This window comes from Brassica oleracea, chromosome C5, assembly GCF_000695525.1.
Source record: "Brassica oleracea var. oleracea cultivar TO1000 chromosome C5, BOL, whole genome shotgun sequence".
NCBI classification, from domain to species: domain Eukaryota; kingdom Viridiplantae; phylum Streptophyta; class Magnoliopsida; order Brassicales; family Brassicaceae; genus Brassica; species Brassica oleracea.
Window position 1 is genome coordinate 2,534,684 of NC_027752.1, and position 17,988 is coordinate 2,552,671.

At 37.6% G+C, this 17,988-nt stretch overlaps 4 protein-coding genes and 3 non-coding genes across 14 annotated transcripts; 2 read left to right on the forward strand and 5 right to left on the reverse strand.

Moving 5' to 3' along the window:
- Positions 1 to 1,191: 1,191 nt before the first annotated feature.
- TRNAR-CCU lies at positions 1,192 to 1,264 on the reverse strand. The gene has a single exon. It is a non-coding gene; the product is annotated as a tRNA-Arg (tRNA).
- Positions 1,265 to 2,513: 1,249 nt separating this feature from the next.
- Positions 2,514 to 3,519, forward strand: LOC106344257 (transcription factor RF2b-like). Its single transcript, XM_013783667.1, has 3 exons — positions 2,514 to 2,657; positions 2,984 to 3,068; positions 3,194 to 3,519. Exons 1-3 carry the CDS (start codon positions 2,514 to 2,516, stop codon positions 3,517 to 3,519), a joined length of 555 nt encoding a protein of 184 aa, XP_013639121.1.
- Positions 3,520 to 4,531: 1,012 nt separating this feature from the next.
- TRNAG-GCC lies at positions 4,532 to 4,602 on the reverse strand. The gene has a single exon. It is a non-coding gene; the product is annotated as a tRNA-Gly (tRNA).
- A 994-nt stretch (positions 4,603 to 5,596) lies between these two features.
- LOC106292618 (probable thylakoidal processing peptidase 2, chloroplastic) lies at positions 5,597 to 7,612 on the forward strand. The gene is made up of 6 exons (XM_013728237.1): positions 5,597 to 6,478; positions 6,669 to 6,737; positions 6,829 to 6,897; positions 6,983 to 7,069; positions 7,167 to 7,234; positions 7,326 to 7,612. The coding sequence occupies exons 1-6, from the start codon at positions 5,834 to 5,836 to the stop codon at positions 7,450 to 7,452; spliced, it is 1,065 nt and encodes a 354-aa protein (XP_013583691.1). The 5' UTR covers positions 5,597 to 5,833; the 3' UTR covers positions 7,453 to 7,612.
- Positions 7,613 to 7,910: 298 nt separating this feature from the next.
- On the reverse strand, positions 7,911 to 7,981 carry TRNAG-GCC. Its single transcript has one exon. It is a non-coding gene; the product is annotated as a tRNA-Gly (tRNA).
- Positions 7,982 to 8,148: 167 nt separating this feature from the next.
- Positions 8,149 to 11,190, reverse strand: LOC106343508 (uncharacterized membrane protein At1g06890-like). 7 transcript variants are annotated; one of them, XM_013782744.1, is made up of 10 exons: positions 11,042 to 11,190; positions 10,786 to 10,842; positions 10,513 to 10,697; positions 10,090 to 10,274; positions 9,948 to 10,015; positions 9,580 to 9,712; positions 9,311 to 9,472; positions 8,938 to 9,213; positions 8,571 to 8,669; positions 8,149 to 8,398 (listed from the first exon to the last, which is right to left on the reverse strand). In XM_013782744.1, exons 3-10 carry the CDS (start codon positions 10,631 to 10,633, stop codon positions 8,381 to 8,383), a joined length of 1,062 nt encoding a protein of 353 aa, XP_013638198.1. In that variant the 5' UTR covers positions 10,634 to 10,697; positions 10,786 to 10,842; positions 11,042 to 11,190; the 3' UTR covers positions 8,149 to 8,380. The 7 variants fall into 7 exon arrangements, with proteins under 7 accessions (XP_013638198.1, XP_013638197.1, XP_013638195.1 ...); XM_013782743.1 differs by having other exon boundaries at positions 8,149 to 8,401; XM_013782745.1 differs by having other exon boundaries at positions 8,183 to 8,398; positions 8,571 to 8,666; positions 11,042 to 11,177.
- A 365-nt stretch (positions 11,191 to 11,555) lies between these two features.
- On the reverse strand, positions 11,556 to 17,614 carry LOC106295394 (insulin-degrading enzyme-like). 2 transcript variants are annotated; one of them, XM_013731281.1, is made up of 20 exons: positions 17,166 to 17,614; positions 16,533 to 16,936; positions 16,383 to 16,458; positions 16,252 to 16,298; positions 15,872 to 15,984; positions 15,654 to 15,727; positions 15,429 to 15,524; positions 15,215 to 15,334; positions 14,855 to 15,088; positions 14,589 to 14,737; positions 14,291 to 14,447; positions 14,006 to 14,155; positions 13,545 to 13,924; positions 13,318 to 13,467; positions 13,020 to 13,202; positions 12,683 to 12,886; positions 12,496 to 12,599; positions 12,253 to 12,406; positions 12,035 to 12,156; positions 11,556 to 11,935 (listed from the first exon to the last, which is right to left on the reverse strand). In XM_013731281.1, exons 1-20 carry the CDS (start codon positions 17,248 to 17,250, stop codon positions 11,692 to 11,694), a joined length of 3,246 nt encoding a protein of 1,081 aa, XP_013586735.1. In that variant the 5' UTR covers positions 17,251 to 17,614; the 3' UTR covers positions 11,556 to 11,691. The 2 variants fall into 2 exon arrangements, with proteins under 2 accessions (XP_013586735.1, XP_013586736.1); XM_013731282.1 differs by having other exon boundaries at positions 17,026 to 17,614.
- Positions 17,615 to 17,988: the final 374 nt, after the last annotated feature.

The following is a 17,988-nucleotide window of genomic DNA, read 5'->3' on the forward strand; positions in this document are numbered from 1 at the left end:
GATTTGAAGCTCATATTAGTTTTTCAAAACATTATGATAAACATGGTTTACTTGTTGCAAGAATAGATATGAACAGCAATACATGTTATGATATTTTATTACAAATCGGCATATCAAGCTAAAATAACCAATTCAAACCGTAAAGAACTTAGTTGTACGAAGTTTAAAGAATCAATTATTTACTCAAGCGTAAATGACTTAAAACACACATATATTTTATTGCCTTATTTAAATGAACCACTTTCAAGTTTTCGAACAAACAATAAAGTCTCTCTTTGAATGGTAATAATATGTTGCCTTAGTTAAATCCCCGTTTTTTTTTAAAATCCGAGTGTAATGTTGATTGAAAATCTTATAGTATAATATAATGACCAGTGGCATTTGTTTGTAATTATTCCAGTTGAGAAAGAGCTTTTAAAAAAATGAGGTGAGAGTGCATGTGATGATGACACCTAAGAAATGACACACATGTAATAAACACATGAAGCCAAAGTTATTTTCTATCAATGCTCCTCGAATAATAAAAAAAAATTATCAAATTTATTAGTGTTGAACTGTTGATTGTGACCGACTTTCTAGAATGTTATAGTCACTATTTACTATGTAGAAGATGTCGTATGAATGAATGATTATGATTCTAGCACACTAGAAAAATAAGAAGATAGTATTGACAGTTCAGTTCATTTTGAAAGAAGAGAGTGTCAAAACGTGTACTGACTCGTGAACTATTATTATGGATTAGATAACTTTCCTAACCCAAATTGATCTTTTTCTTGAAAAGACAATAAATCTACAATGGAAACCTACTTCCATTGATATAAAGCTTATCTCTAAATTCGAAGAGAAGAAAAGTCATCTGTTTACATTTGGTTAAATCATAAAATAAGACAAAAGGAAAATAAAACTTTAGCTGGTACAAGTAAGCATAGTATTCTTAATTGCCAGTGGGTCGATGTTTTAAATGATACCGGTCCACTTCCGGCGCTTAATTAAGAGGCCTCCTAACCAAAGAGGTAAAAATAATTTAAAAGTAATATGGTCAAATTGAGGAGAGATCTCTTTTATTTACTTTGACCAGAGCAAATAAAGTGATGCCCAACTGCTAAATGGCCCCAGTGAAGACAAGGCCCAAAACCCATCATCACAGATCCACAGAGGCTATATTTATATTAACAAAAAATGTTAATAGCGCCCGCCAGGTAGGAGTCGAACCTACGGCCTTCTGCTTAGGAAACAGACGCTCTATCCACTGAGCTACAGGCGCAACAACTTTGGTTTCTGAAATGGATAAGTTTGTCGTTTATATAGTAATAACTGTCCCTAGGCCTGAGCGTTCGGGTTCGGATCGGGATTTTCGGATTTCGATTCTATTTTGTAATACTTCCTAGGTCCTATTCTAGTAAATTTACAAGTACGGATCAGATTCGGATACAACGCTTCGGTTTCAGATCGATAAGTAACCATATATCATTCGGATTCGAGTTATACCAGATCAATATGGATATATCTAAAGTAAAATCTAAAATTTAAAAGTAAAACATAAGAAATATATACTTCTTTGTATATAATGGAGTATTTAAGGTATTTATTTAAATTTTAAATACTTATTGTTAGTATCATATCCAAATAAATATGAAATTGAATATTTGAATCACATATTTATATTTCAAATATTTATATTGTATATTAATTTGGACATTCGGATCAGTTTCTTAGGATATTTTTTCGGGTTTTCTGGTTATCCGCCACTATGTACGCTTCAGTGTACACCTTAGTGTATGATAGGTGTACACCCTAGTGTACGCTACGGTGTACACCCTAGTGTACGCTACGGTGTACATCGTAGGATACACCATATAGTGTACAATATAGTGTACAATATGGTCTCGTAGGATACGCTCTCGTGTACGCTCCATTGTACGCCCCACTGTACGCTCGGTGTTCAATTCATTACTATAGGTGTACCCGCCAAGATGTACCATTCATGCTAATAGGTGTACACGCCAAAGATGGGCTACATGGCAATTGATATCTAATGATTTTTAGCTTTGATTTTTTCATTTAATTTATTTTCTAATACATTTATTTATGTGCATATATGTGTTCAACTTTATTAACAGAGGGTTGTAATACAAAATTGGTAATTTTGAGCTAAATCAAAGAGACAATTGTTTATTTTGAAAGTTTGTATGTATAAATGAAAGTAATAAAAATCAAGGATCATACGTGCTATAATAAAGATGTAGTGGAATGAATAATTAAGAAATTTGTTGGTTTTTGAGTTTTTATTTTGTGACCATTCGTGAAATTATGAAAATGTACTGGAATGAACAATCAAGAAGTTTATGGTTTAATTTGAATAGACATATGCACAATTAATATGTTTTGGGTTAAAAAAGAAATTATACAAAACGTGAAGCACTAAATGTGCAAAAAACCCAAAAGTAGCCATTGATGTTATCGAGCTTCTACAGAGGCGTGACGGCGAGAGAGATGAGGTCACGACGCCGACAATGTTGCTTAAACGCAACATAAGAGATGACGAGATGAATCAACGCGTTGGAGGAGATGACAAAGATGATTATGATAGATCTCCTTCGACGAAGTTGGAGAAGACGAGAAGCGTCTACGGCAAGAGCTTTGTTCATATCAACATTGTTTTTTCAGGTGATGACCGTTCAACTTCTTTATCTTTATCATCTTTTTTCCAATAAAATCAAGAATCATGGATTTCCAGATTTTTTCTTAAATTTTTTCTATCCTGAAAAGTTGTTTCTGTGTTACAGAGAAAGAAGGAAAATAAAATTACATATTGTGGGACCCATTTAATTTCAAGAATGATCCTAGTTAGCTTGTAGTTTTAAAAAACTACCTTAAGAGCAAAAACTGCCTTATATTGACATAAAAACATACTCAAAGTCGATGGTGAAGTGTGAATAGTTGAATTAAGGAACGTCAACAATGTTGTTTTGGATTTGATCAGAGAGACACTAATGGACTAGCAAATGAGAACACGGAGCTAAGACTTAGGTTACAATCACTGGAACAACAAGCTCAGCTTCGCAATGGTAAAATAATTAAAAAAGAAAATTAATTATTTGTATACATTTTTGTTTACTCTGCCTCTGTGATCTTCATTCTTCAGTCTCTTGCTTTTGACTTTTTTTTTTTTTGTGTGAATGTAAAAAACAAGCTTTAAACGAAGCACTGAGGAAAGAAGTGGAAAGGATGAAGATTGAAACAGGTGAAGTCTCTGGTGATTCAGATTCGTTTGACATGGGACAGTACTCTCATTCAACCTTCATGGCGATTCCACCGTATCATAGTGGTTCAGTCAACGGCCAGGATATGAGGTTCAATCAAAACCATCCAATGGAGAAGTCGAATTCTCAGAGCGTGTCGGAGTTTCTACAGAACGGGCGGTTGCAAGGGCTAGAGATAATTAGCAACAACAGCTCAAGGATTGTCAAGTCTGAAGGACCTTCTCTTTCTGCTAGTGAGAGTAGCTCTGCGTATTGACAAAGACCATGCAGAATACAACTGTTTATATTAGGGGTGGCCACGGACCGGATATCCGGAATTTTAAGGATATCCGTGATCCGCTCCGTTCCCTACGAATAATTGATTTTTCGATTCGATCCGTAATTTTACGGAGGATATCCGTAAAATCCAACTTTTTACCGGATATCCGATTCGATCCGTAAAAAATAATAATAGAAAAAAAAAAGAAAAAGAAAAAAAACCTTATATAAAATAATAATATTTCATTACAATTTTTTTTAAATTACATAATTTAAAATTTTTAATAACTAAATAATTAATTTAGTGAATAAATACATTATAAAACTTATATAGAGATATAAAATTTTATAAACATGTATACATATATATGTATATAACGGATCAAATCGGAATCCGTTTTTAAAATATTAGTATTTGTGATTTGCTTCGTCTTTAACGGATATTAAATTTTACTATTTGCTTTGATTCGTTAAGTTACGGATATCCGGGTTTTTCGGATCGAATCAAAACGAATAACGGATCGAATCAAAATTTGCGGATATTTTGTCCACCCTTAGTTTATATGCCGTTTATAAATTCATTTTATCCTTTATTTTTATTCTTTTCTTGAGGTGCCAATACCAGACGTATACAAAGTTCTGTTGGTTCCACGTTTGTTAGGTTGGTGATTATGAGTGTCATTGTTTGTTCTGCAAGGAACACAAAAAAAAACATTCTTATAGATTTGTTTTCCCTAAGGAAACTGTGATGTTTTTCCATCTATGTTTTCTTTTTGCTTCATATTGTTTTATCTTGATTCATTCAAGTAGTTGACTTTTAAACTGAATCTGCTCATGTAAATTTGCATGTTGATCTTATGATTTATTTATTTATTGATTTTCATGAAATGTGAAAAAAAAAACGAGGTGATGAAAAGAAAAAATAGAGCTCAGGATTGTGCTATGCCATCGATAAGATGTGAATACAATAGACCCAACCATCGCTTAGCATTTTCTTCATAGCTCAGGAATGCACCAGCCGGGAATCGAACCCGGGTCTGTACCGTGGCAGGGTACTATTCTACCACTAGACCACTGGTGCTTTAATGTTAGTCACTTGGTGTTAACGTTTAATATACCAACTTGATATAAGAAACTTCTTTTTGCATTTCACTCATCGAGTAATTTGTAAAATCTGGTAAGAAAAGTAAGTTTCCGTTATTCAATTTCAATGTAAAGGAGGTTATGCAAAAAAAAAAGTTTCGTGAGTATTAAATTAGTGAAGAATCACTTCAGTGATTGTCTAGGACAACCCTGAAGCTGGTAAAAAGATTACCCAAACCCAATATCTCTGGCCTGATACGTCCACTTATTCAGTTACATATTAGGCCCATTGGCCCACACCAATATACAGATACCAAAGTGGAGTAAACATGTCTATTTTGCCTTTCGTCATCTTTTGCGTGTTGAGAAAATGTTACAAACCTCGTATTAGAACTGGCACCATGAAACAAATATGTTATCATCGTAGAAACTCGTTTGCTATCAGCAGGTAGTTTGATACATGCATGCAACATTCCTGAACTATGTTATAGAATATTAATATATACTCCTTTAGATTTCTTTTTAAAAAACTAATATTGGATTAATGGAAATCATCTGGCGTCAACTTCACTGTTTGTCTGTTAGGGAAATAACGTAATTAGAAAAGGAGATTAGTGTTTGTAACTTTGTTCGTCTCGGAAAGACCTTAAAGAAAAAAGGCTAAACAAATCTGAATCCATTATTCTTTGATCAGGTTGTGGTCAAACTTAGCCTCCTTAAGTTAACGACTAAGTATACGGTACCATTATGTATTTTAAGAAATTTAATATAGTAGACTGGATCGGATCTACTCCACCAGAAATAGCAGCGAAGCATCTCACATACGAGATGACGTATGCACTGAGGTCATGCACTTTCAAAAAGGCAACATAAAAACCCGTTTACTTTGCTGCGTCTTTACGTAGCCACGTAGGCAACATAAAAACATACTCAAAGTCGATGGTGAAGTGTGAATAACTCTCTACTCACAAAAACATTTCACCAATTTTTGATTGGTTTAGATATGTCATCAAATAAAGTTTGGGGACAAGAATGTAAATTGCAAATTTGTGGGCCCCACCCTAATTAAATTGATTCATCTCTGCTTTCAACCTTTCTTCTTCCCCATACCTCTGGAGATCTCCAGATTTTCTCTCTCCCCTCCTCGCACCTTCGCCGGCGTAAAGTCCCTCCTTTTCTCTCGCCGGCAGTTTCGAATTTCAAAATTCTCCGATTCAATTTTCCAAATCATGGCGATTAGGGTTACCCTCACGTACTCCAGCTACGTCGCTAGGAACATCGCTTCCTCCGCCTCGGCTCGCGTCGGCGCCGGAGACGTCCGCTCGTGCTTCGAATGCATCACCCGTCCCAGAACCTTCACCCACAGCCAGATACCCGATATCGATAAATCCCCTCCTCGTGCTCGCCCAGCTTCCTCCTCCATGTACAGCACCATCGCGAGGGAGCTTCTCGAAGAAGGAAGCAAGAGCCCTCTCGTGCTGGGGATGATCTCAATCATGAGTCCGAATTTGCTAGGGATGAACAGCAACGTACTGGGGATCTCGCCGTTCAAGGCTTCTTCTGTGATCCCGTTCCTTAGAGGGTCAAAGTGGATGCCTTGCAGCAGCATTCCGGCGACGGATGTTGCTGCTGACATTGATAGGGGAGGAAAGGTTGAAGTGAAGATGGAGTTGGGTCGTGATAAAGGCTCGAGCTTTGTTGGAAACGGATGGGTTAATAAGCTGTTGAGTATCTGCTCGGAGGATGCTAAGGCAGCGTTCACGGCGGTTACTGTTTCTCTTCTGTTCCGTTCGGCGTTGGCTGAGCCCAAGTCTATACCTTCGGTGTCTATGTACCCTACTCTCGATGTGGGTGATCGTGTTATGGCTGAGAAGGTGAGGTTACTAGTTTATGGCTATACAATTGTGCATGCATTTTGAGTATCACTAGAGATCCTATATGTCTATTATATGATTGATTATACTGTTTAAATGTGTTTGATACTTAATTGCTAGGTAGTAAGTGGTGGTGTGTTCTTCATATCTGAGTACTTGACTCTGTGTATGTGTTTTTGGTGTTGGTCAGGTCTCGTACTTGTTCAGAAGGCCAGAGGTTTCGGATATAGTCATCTTCAAGGCTCCTCCGGTTTTGGTGGTAGGTCTCTAATCACCATTTCTTGTTTTTTTTCCAGATGTTTTAAAACTTGTTTCAAAGGTGTTTGATATCCTTATTTGAAAAATTGCAGGAACATGGTTACAATTGTACTGATGTTTTCATAAAGAGGATAGTTGCAAGCGAAGGTGACTGGGTTGAAGTAAGCCCTTATATCTTAATCTATTTATCCAGCCTCCTCAAGAAAGCCTTTACCCTGTCTAACCTATCGATCTTGTATCATGTAGGTCTGTGATGGAAAGCTCTTAGTGAATGACACTGTTCAAGTTGAGGATTTTGTCTTAGAGCCAATGGACTATGGAATGGAACCAATGGTAAGCAAACTTGCACTTTCCTAGTTCAATGATTCTCGACCTTAAAGTTGTACAAGAGTAACGCAGCTAAGTTGGTTTATTCTTTTATTATTTGCAGTTTGTCCCTGAAGGTTATGTCTTTGTTCTAGGAGACAACCGCAACAAAAGCTTTGACTCTCATAACTGGTAACCACTTTGGAAGATATCTGCTGTTTCATAGTTCATGTGTGTTAAATGAACTAACTATGTTGATTAATTGGATGATTGTTAAACGCAGGGGTCCACTTCCAATAAAGAACATCATAGGAAGATCCATGTTTCGTTATTGGCCGCCGAGCAAAGTTTCAGACACAATACACCACCATGAGCAAGTTATGCAAAAGGAAGCTGTTGATGTTTCATAACCGGTACAGATGTGTGTTGACGGTTCTTAGGATTAAGTAGGAGATTGGATAGATGAGGAGGTGGTGCCATCCATTTTGGCCCTGAAGCCAACGGAGCAATTTTTTTCGTTCTGTGTACTCTCAAAAGAAAAGGAAAGATGGAAACATTTGTTTGTTGCTATGATTTTTTTTGTTTGTGTTGAATGAAACCTAAAAGTGCAACCTAATCATTGTAATGACAGTCGTCAAGGCGTAAAGTAAGTAGTAAACCGGCAAATAAGCTAGAAAAGCTTAGTTTCATGTCAGTGTCTCCAACAAACTAGATAGAGAGTGACAAAAGAGCAACTAAAAGTGTTTTCATGCACTGAGCCCTTGACCAAAAAGAAAGAAGAGCTCAGGTGCGGCGCTGTCATCTGGAAATCAGAAGATTGCGAAGGACCCAACCATCGCTTAAGCCACAATTTCATCACAGCTCAGAATGCACCAGCCGGGAATCGAACCCGGGTCTGTACCGTGGCAGGGTACTATTCTACCACTAGACCACTGGTGCTTTGTTGTTTCATATATTTACATATAAAATGACATAAACGAAAGAAAAAAAAAGGGTGGGATTCTCTGTATATAATCCATGTAACGGAGTCCGAAATCAAACACACGTTTCCGGCATTGATGAATACAGCCACAACATCAAAACATGAGATAAAAGAAAACAAGAAGTGAGGAGTGTATATAATCCATGTAAAGGAGCATGAAAATCAAACACAAGTATCCAAATTCCAGTATTGGTGAATATAGCCACAACCTTGGTATACAGTTGTATCACTAGTTCCAAATATGACAAAAAAAAAAACTGCTCTGTATAATAAAGTTGGATCATCAAAGCAGTTTCCGCCCTCTCACTCTGCTTTCTTCCTTTTTCCCATACGGTGTGGAAAGCTGTTGTTTTCTTTCAGTCTCCCCTAATTCTCTGCTATGCGATTGTAAAAGTGAACAAACAAACAAAAGAGAGAATTAAACAAGTTAAAAAAAAAAAAAAATCTCTCTGACAAAGCTGATACAAAAGAGAGTTGACATATATATAAAAAAAATATAACGATGTTCAGCTTTAAGGCTTAAAATTCTTTATTTGAGTTCCATACAGGAGCCGCCGTCTTTTGCACCCCACCACCACCATCTGATAACACTCCGCTTCCATTTTCAACTGCTATTAGCGGATCCTTCTCGCTCTCTTTCATCTGCTAAACCCAAACTAACATTAGTTTTTGTTTTCTCTTCTTTACGTAAGGACACCAATATAACATCACACAAATTCAGCATAGACCTTTTTACCAACCAAAACAATGCCTAAGATTCTGTTGTTTATTCTGATAGCAGAAGTCTTTGCCCTCTAATTATCTCTTTTATTGTACCATTGATTTAGCAACTAGACTGAAACCACTTTCTTAAGGAGAAGATGGTTTCGAACGAGAGAAGTAGGTTACTCCTATTTAGCTAGAGGAAATATACCTGAGGCAACTGAGTTGAAGATGTTTCAGTTGCCTTCTGCTGAGTCTCAATCGAGCAGAAATAGGAATACACAACCATTCCAATCACCGCCACCATAATACCGAGAATGTTGCGCCAGTTGAATGGGTCTTTCAACAACACATAGCCAAACGCTAGAACCAGGCATGTCTTAAGATGTCCAAGAACCTGATATGTGACCGGAGACGTTTTTCCAATCACTAGAAAAGTGCTGAAGTTTACAGAGACTGATATGAGGCAGGACAGGACGATGAAGAACTGCAGTAAACAAAAGAAGCACGCGTAAACATATGTACACGGAAGCAAGAAGACCAGTGATTAAGTTGGGTAGAATCCCTAGTATATTGACTCTTACCACAACTTGAGAAGTGTACTTGAAAGCAAACACATTCTGGTTGGTTAGGAGCCCATCCAAAAATGGACCAGTGACGAAAAGTGTAATTGCTTGATAAGGGCAAGACTGATAAAGAAGTTGCGTGGATGAAACTTTGAACTTCTTCTGGATGGTGTTTGTCATCTGTGTATAGTTGGTTAAGAGAACACCATCGAATTGGCACAAGATAAAATATAAAGAAAGGTAGAAAGAATAAGAAATGGGGAAAAGAAGGGATAAGAATAGGATACAATTTGAGCAACACAAGTTGTGATCACAGCCAGCAGCGACAAGACAGAGCCCAGCATATTAAGCTGAAGATCCGTGACGGTTGCGATCCCAACACCAAGGAGAAGGATGGTTAATGAAAACTGAATTTTTCGACTGCAAACAAAAAGACGAAACGTGTCATTTAACTAGGCCCTTGACCAGAGACTACAAAAGGGACATTAGAGTATCACTAAGTTGCTCGTCGTTAAATTACAAGTCTGATAGTCAACTACAAATGCATGACAATGGGAAAAGATAGATGATGTCGTATAAAACAGTATCCTCCAAATTAATAATTGTTCAAGTGTAATAGAAATATACACTAGTTAAGAAAACTTGGAGTGCTAACCTGAACATTTTCCTGAAGAAGAGTGTCTCCAAGAGAACAGTACAGGGGATGATTGCTAGTTTCGTCATCTAATATCAACAGAAGAGGAAATGTGTTAAAAGGAAATCATCACGTACCAGCTGGAATGACAAAGCTATATTACCTGGTAAAAACCAACGGAATTAAAGCCAAGGCTAAGGTTCAATAGCCCTATGGAGATCCCATTCAGTATGCCAAATCCCATCACAGCTCGTGGATCAAAAGGCTTGTGTTCAAACATCTTCATCCATAGTGCCACATGAAGGGAACAAAACGTGACCAGAAGATGCCAACTAGTCAAAGTAGTCGCTGTACATAGAAAAAATAACAAGAATAAGTAACAAGTTAGCCCTATGAATGAAATCAATTGCCCCTGTATGAAGTAAAAATGATCTCTAACCAATCCTTTCAACATACACACTCTTAGAATAAACTTTTTTAGCATACAAGCACACGAATAGATCCAAAAGGAAATAATCTCTAACCCCTATGATACCTATCCATCAACGCTTAAGAGTAAACTTAACGGGGGAAAGAAAGAGGTTACCGAAGGTGAAGCCAAGGGTGCTAATAAGCGCCTTGTTACAGATCACGATCGACACAGACGATACGACGGATAAACTCAAAGCGCCGATTGTTCCCAGCTGGAACTTCTGGCCCTCGCTCATCTTCGCTCTCCTAATTTTTTTATTTTTATTTTAATATTAATCTCTCGCTTCAATCACGATCTATCTATCCACCAAAATAATTTCACATCGGTTTCCGAATCACAGGTGAGAAAAAACGTTAAGGAAACAAGATCGATCTGGAGAAAACGAACCTCATACGTAAATGCGAGAGACTCGAAGCTNNGGGGGGGGGGGGGGGGGAAGCTCAACTGCACCAAAAAACGGAAGTCGTTAGATAAATTTTGAAACAGAAGTTGGAGAAGGAAGTTATAGAAACGGAAGAAGCCATAAACCCTAGATCTGCCGTTGTGAGAGAGAGAGAGAGATCAGGAAATTAGTTGGAATGGATATTGAGGAGACGCGAAAAGGAAAGAAGATATTAAGGAGGGAGAGAGAGAGAGAACTCACGGGAGAAGGAGAGGTGATTCAAACTTCGACGGAGGAGAAGAGATTCAGATTGTTTTGGTATATAAGAGAGAATCCTATTTTTGCGATTCGATGATGGTCTGCACTCACCACCGTACAGAGGAAAATAGTGAGGGAGAGAGAGAGAGAGGACGAAGATAGTTTTCGCTTGGCCCCACCAGCAATTTACCGCGGGATAAAAACCTAATATATTATAAAAATTATTATTACATATGATTATATAATCGATAATTTTATAATTCTATTTATATAATACGAACTAGTTTACGAATAACAATTTTATTTGTATCATATAATAAAGTAGTTTTTTTTGTTAATTTATAATCAATAATATTTTTCTAAAACATTAGTTCAAAACTTTAATATATAAAATGTTAATCAATCATTTGACTTAGGAAGCTTCTACTACGATGTTATATTCTAAATCAAATTCTATTCAAATGGTCACTAGCTGGCATGTTTGTATAAATCTATATCTCAACCAACCGACAAAACATATTTTAAAATGCTCAATCATAATAAAAGCGACATTTTGGTGTTTTTTGCTCAACGTATAACAAAAAAAATTAAGCTCAATGAAAAAATATCAAATGAAGAATTGAAAACTAGTGTTAAGTGTTGTTTCACACTAACTAACAGAGGCTAGGGTAAAATTTAGAAGTTGACTTGAAAGCCACAGCGTCTGCAATGACCTGCACCGACTTGGGATCTGTCTGAGTTTCTTTCATATCGGTGTTGCATCCCCACACCCTAACCGCAAGTCTACGGCATTTTGGTGATGATTCTCTGAAATAGGTTTTGTACCACTCGATCACATCTTTCTTCTCTATGCTTCTTAGTTCTTCTGCTTCTTTGTGTGAGAAATCAAACATGTACCTGTGTGTGAGACAGAGTCCACTCCATTTTGTCAGTGAATTGAACTTTTATACGAACTTTATTTGCGGATCTCATACTTTAAATTCTTGAGATCCTTACCTTTTGTCAACAATCTGACTCCATAAGTCATTTGTCTCGGACAAGAGAGAAGGGTCCTTTTCCAGCAATCTAGCAATCATACCGCTACGATAATCTTCAAAGGATTTTTCATCCAGTTGTTCCTGCAATTAAAACCAGAGTAATATTTGTGGAATGAAATGGAAAAAAGGCTTCAACATAGCTTAATATCTTCTTTTTTTAATTATTTACAGACTTACTAGCAGAGCTTCGATGTCTTTTATGAAATTGTCGACTCTCTCGAGCAAATGAATTGGACCGTATTTGGAAGATTGAACACAGAAACAGAAACCATGGACACGATAAGTTAAGCGAGGGCCACACTCAACAACATAACCAAGCTGCTCCTTTGTCCTGTAACCAAAATCGCATTTTATATATATGACTATACATAAATACGGTTTGATCTATTACAAAAACTAGAGAAACATGTGATGACTAACCTTAACTGATTGAACAATGGCTCTCCTATGATTTCATGAAAGAGATCCAGCATAGCTTTCATTCTTGTTGACTGAGCTTCTTCTGGCTCTATTTGATAGTAAAGCTGCAAAACAGAATTCATGTTCAAATTCATAGCCATGACTATATCCGAGAAACCTACTATATCTTCTACTTGGCTGACTTTACCTCGACTACTGAGTTTGTTTCAGATTTGTTCTTCACAGTGACATCTCTTACAAGTTTGGCATTCAAAGGGAAGCACGTTATCTGCCCCCCATGTCTACATTTGACTGGGAGCGGTTCAACTGTCAGACTGTTTTTGAATATGTTTGATATGTTTACTGTTTCGTCTTCTGACAAATTGCCATGACACAGAGCCTCAATATATATCTGCAAACATAACAAAAGTTTCATTTAACAGTTGCCCAATTTAAACAAAACCAGGGAACAATCGCAAAGGCAAGTAGTCGAGTATTTAAGTTAAAGGAAAAACACATTAACTGTGGTTGGTGCAGAATGTTACCTGAGAGCGGACTTCAGGAATAAAGCTGTTGAGATCAGTGAGAGACAAATCATTTAGTACTGACAGCTTCTCGTCGCTGTCATAGATTCGTTTACACAACAGTTGCAGTCTCAAGTATGTGGAATGGTTCAAAGGCTTCATATTAGTATTTCTAAACCCTCTCTCCATGTTTTCTTTGATAACCTTAGATAGAGACAGTAGTCGCGGGTGAGGAAAAGAAGTTGACACACAAAATGAAGTTGAAGACTGAATGAGAATAAAGAGTATTGACAAACTATACATGCAAAATTTCATATACCTTAAATCGGTCCAGGCTTGGCATGAAGGATTTGGCTATGGCTAAGATTTTTGATAAGAGGGCTGGAATTTTTTCATTAAATCCATATACTTTAAGCTCTAGTTTATCACCATACATAGATAAAGAAGTTTCAAGTTTTGCTATACTGGCCTGCAAAAACTCAGATCATTCGTGTCAATACAAAAACAAAACATCTAAAGCGATCTTCCCAAAAGGTAGTTACTTGCCTGGTATATGATCTCATTTAGCTCGTCTTTCAGAAGGTTGATAAACAGTTCTGTCAAAAGACAGTTCTTCACACTGTCATATGCCCCCTTCAAATTTATGCGGAAGTATGTATTTGCACGGGGAACCTTAAACGTTTCGTCAAGCTTGTACCAGAACTTCATTAACGGTTCATCAATTAAACATTTAGGGGGCGACTGACTTTTGGGATCCGCATCCGAATTAATGGCCCGGATGGAAAAATCACAAGGGATGAACTGGTTTTTTGAAGGAAGATGCAAAGCAGTATCTACTTCTGAAGGATTGCTCCATGTTTCCATCAAAGTCAACGGAACTTCTTCTTCAACGTAACGAGAACCGAACCAAGGCTCAGTTTGGAACTCTGAAAGAAGGAAGTTTCAAAAGAAAGATGAATATTAATATGCAATCCAAAAATTACATTCTCAGCAAATCTCGAAAGTACCTTCTGACTTGACTGACTTCGAAACAACATCAATCCTCATGTTTTTTGGTGTGAAGAAACCCATGAGATCTTCTATCATTTTTGGATCCCATGTCTGGTATACATAATCACCATAAATAACGTGCTCTACTGGATAAGCAAGCATATTCCCTGTACAATAACACTTTCTATGGTCACTATACATCAATGCATAATAAAAACTGAAAAATATTTAGGCTTTACATGCCAATATAACCTCTATTAACGCCTTAAAAGAACTAGACGAGTGACAATACAAGTACAAACCTGAGAGCTCAGCAGCATAATCATCTGCAGCCTGCTCCTCAGCATATCTGAAGTCCATGTTCCCAATATCTTGGAGTTCCTTGAATATCCATTCTTGTGGCGACGCATCACGCAATAACTTGATATATTGATAGATGTAGCCAATGATGTCATAAATCTGCAAATATAAGTTGCCATAAGGTCCAGTAAAAATGAGTAACATAGAAAAAGTAAAAAAAGGAGATGATATGAAGCTATATACAGTTGAAAACGATTGAATCACCCCTGCGTTAAGCTTAGTTAAAATTTGTTAATTCACCTTCTCTAAACCAGAATCAGTGAGATGTATGGACATTCCAAAAACATAGGCCAGAGACGAGCGGTTTATTCCATCATCCCCAACACCAGCAGACAGAGAGGTTATCCAGCCCTTTCCTTTAAGGAATGAATGAAGACTTCCTCTACCCTCTGAAAAAGATAACGGTACAAACAACGTTCTTCAATATGCAGTTTACATGAGTGCCTGCACAAGCACGCTTCAAGAAAACTATATATAAACCATAAAAAATGGATGTGATTTCGCACCGTGTCCTAATAGGTGTGCTAGATAGTCCTCCGGCTTCTTCACATAGGCATGGCGAAGAGGAGGGAGAGTCCATGTCAAATCAAGAATATGAACATCTCTGACCGCTTCTAGGCGATATAATTTACCGCCTTTCCAAATAGGACCTTTTGCCTCCAGAGTTGGCCTAATTTTGGATCCATTTTTGACATCGCCAAATAGTTCTACAACCCAACTTTCAAGCAAATCGAGAGGTTCTGCAAGATTTAATAGGTAAACCATAAAATTACAATAAACTCAGACAACAGATAAAAGCCAATTTGAATGCAAAAACGTTTTCCAAGAATTAGAGCGAAACACATCATAAACCCAGAGTATTTTACCTCCTCCAATGACAACGAGTTTCATCAATCCACCGTGGTAATATTCCTTGTACAATTTTACGATGCATTCCCGTAGATCAACACCATTTTCCATTGCACCACTCAAGCTCTTCTTGTTACCTTACAGCGCACACGAAAAACAGATTAACTTTAACTTGTTTCATGAACAACTGAAGTGTGGCAACAAAGGTACACCGAGATGTCATGTCCTTACCCCATGCGAATCTATTTAAAGGATGACCCTTTGTAGACGTGTGGCACTGAAGTTGTTGCAGACGGCATGCATCATTTTGGATGGCCTGGTTAAATTCTACAAATTTGGATCTTGTTAGCAAGACACATTTAACTATATAAGAGGTTAGTTTATCTGAATGTTGATAGAAGATGAATCTTTCGATAATTTCTAACAAGAGACTAAGGGCCTGATTAACAGGCATACCTGAATCAACAGCAAGGAGTTCTCGTTCCATAGCTTCAGTCTTCATCAGCGGTGCAACAAAAAACTGAGAGAACCTAATAACAAGAGAACAAACCAAGGTCAATGATAACAAACTCTAGTCATGCATACCGACAAACGTATATCGTCCACCTTGGTAAATTTACAGCAGATGATAGTTAAATAGATAAGTGAAGTGTCAGTGGAACCAAATGTTGTACCTTTTTAAGGCACCCTGAAGGAATTCTCTCTTGACTTCAAAGTGATAGCAAGTATGCTCCATTTCGGTGTATGCGTTAGAGGATCCTCCATGCTTAGACAAGTAACTATCGTACTACAAGCAAAAAAAAGTCAAACCCAGAAGAACTCAAAGGATACATCATTCTAACAAAACAAAGTCTGTACAACGGTCAAAGTTGAAAAGACGTAATCCATTATCCAAGTTCTGAGTAAACATCTCAGTTATATCTAATCATGCTAATATGGTTAGTTCCTTAAACCTTAATTCAACGATAGAACCATCAGAAGTTATCAGAATACTTCATTTCATTCATATGAATCTATAAATAGTGAAAAAAAAAGAACATAATGCATTGCTTACTTCATTCTCATCGGGGAACTCAGTGCTACCCATAAAAAGCATGTGTTCTGAACAAAACATTAACATGAGAGTGAAATCCACACCAATAAACAAAGAAAGTGAATTCAAAACTCATAGAAAGATGAAAATACCAAGAAAGTGAGCCAGGCCTTGCGCCTCGGGAGGATCCAAGAAGCTGCCCATTGCAACACACATAGCTGCAGCTGCCTAAACTCAAAAAACCATACGAGTTTAAAATAAATATCTGACGAAGAGTAAGAAGGCAGGTGATCTATCTTAACCTTTTTGGTCTGATGATCCTCTTTGCCTTTCACTTCATCCTCATCCTCATCCTCATCGCCTTCCATTTCTTCATCTTCATAGCTCCCGTCACTATCTTCTTCTCCGTCCTCATCCATTTGATCACCGTCGGTGTTCTGTCCATCCGCCGCAGAGCCGTCGAGATAAATATCTGGATCGTGGATAAGCAGAGCAGACAATCCGTTCTCCAATTCAATCACTCTGTATACCCTCCGATCGTTGGGTGACTTCACCACTACACTGTCCAAGCTCGAAACGGCTTTCGTTACAGACATTGTCCTCGCTCTGAGAAGATAGCGACTCGCGAAGAAGGTGTGCTGCTGCTGCCGCAAGAGTATCTCCTTCTTAGGTCTTTTGAATCCGATTCCGCCGCTATTACCTTCTTCTGAATTTTCATTTATTTTTTATTAAAAAAAAAACAAATTAGAATTAACCGAAAACGCAATATCAAAAATGTTAAGTTAAACATCGTGCCGTTATCTTCGTAGAGATACGACATGTTCGCCGTTTCATACTTCCACGTTTCGTCTTCTCTCCGTCGACGTCGCCTCTGAAATCGAACCTCCGGGAACGAAAGAGAATCGAAAATTTGAATAATGAAAGTGGTTACAAACCTAATTGACCTTTACTGTACCATCCAAATCGAGGCAATGAATCGACTAGCGATAGAGTGCGGATATCTCTGAATACCCCTAACATTGTGTGGTTGAGTTAGCAACGATGGCACTGTCGCAGTGGAAGGAAGCTATTCTCGAAGGAACTTTCATCGAGATTGAGAAGAATCTCGAGCAGCAGTTGGATAATCTATGTAGAGCGAAAAGAAGCAATCAGATCGATGCGATAAGGTTTAGTTGTTTGGTTGCTCGTGACCACTTGTATTATAGCTCTCGACGAATATGGACGGCTCACAATGACGCAAAGGCTTGTCAGTTGTGAGACTGACGGATGAGAATACGAGAGACAAAGCTTTGGCTTCTTTGAGGAACTTTGTTACAAAGAGTTGCATCCTCAAGAACAAGAACATCGACGTTGCTAATCCTTCTGCAACAAACAAGCCTCCTAGCTTGATGGAGCGAAGAGCCACAGCATATATATACTTGTGAGGTATAAAATATTTTAAAGTTCATTGTTTAATCAGATCATCTATGATATTGTCGTAGGTCTTACTGTGTTTGAATAGCTAGTTTGATAGGTCTAAAATATTTTAGAGGTTATTGTTTCATCGGATCATCTATGATATTGTCGTAGGTCTTACTGTGTTTGAATAGCTAGTTTGATGGAACACCGAAGTAACACGTATTCACTAAGTTCATAAAGCAATATTCTAGTGCGCAGCTTCTGCTCTTTCTTCATTTCTCTTAGAGTTGATACTAACTTCATACTGTCACGTTTCTAATAGTAGACACAACCTCCATGAGTAGGTGGGCTACACATATA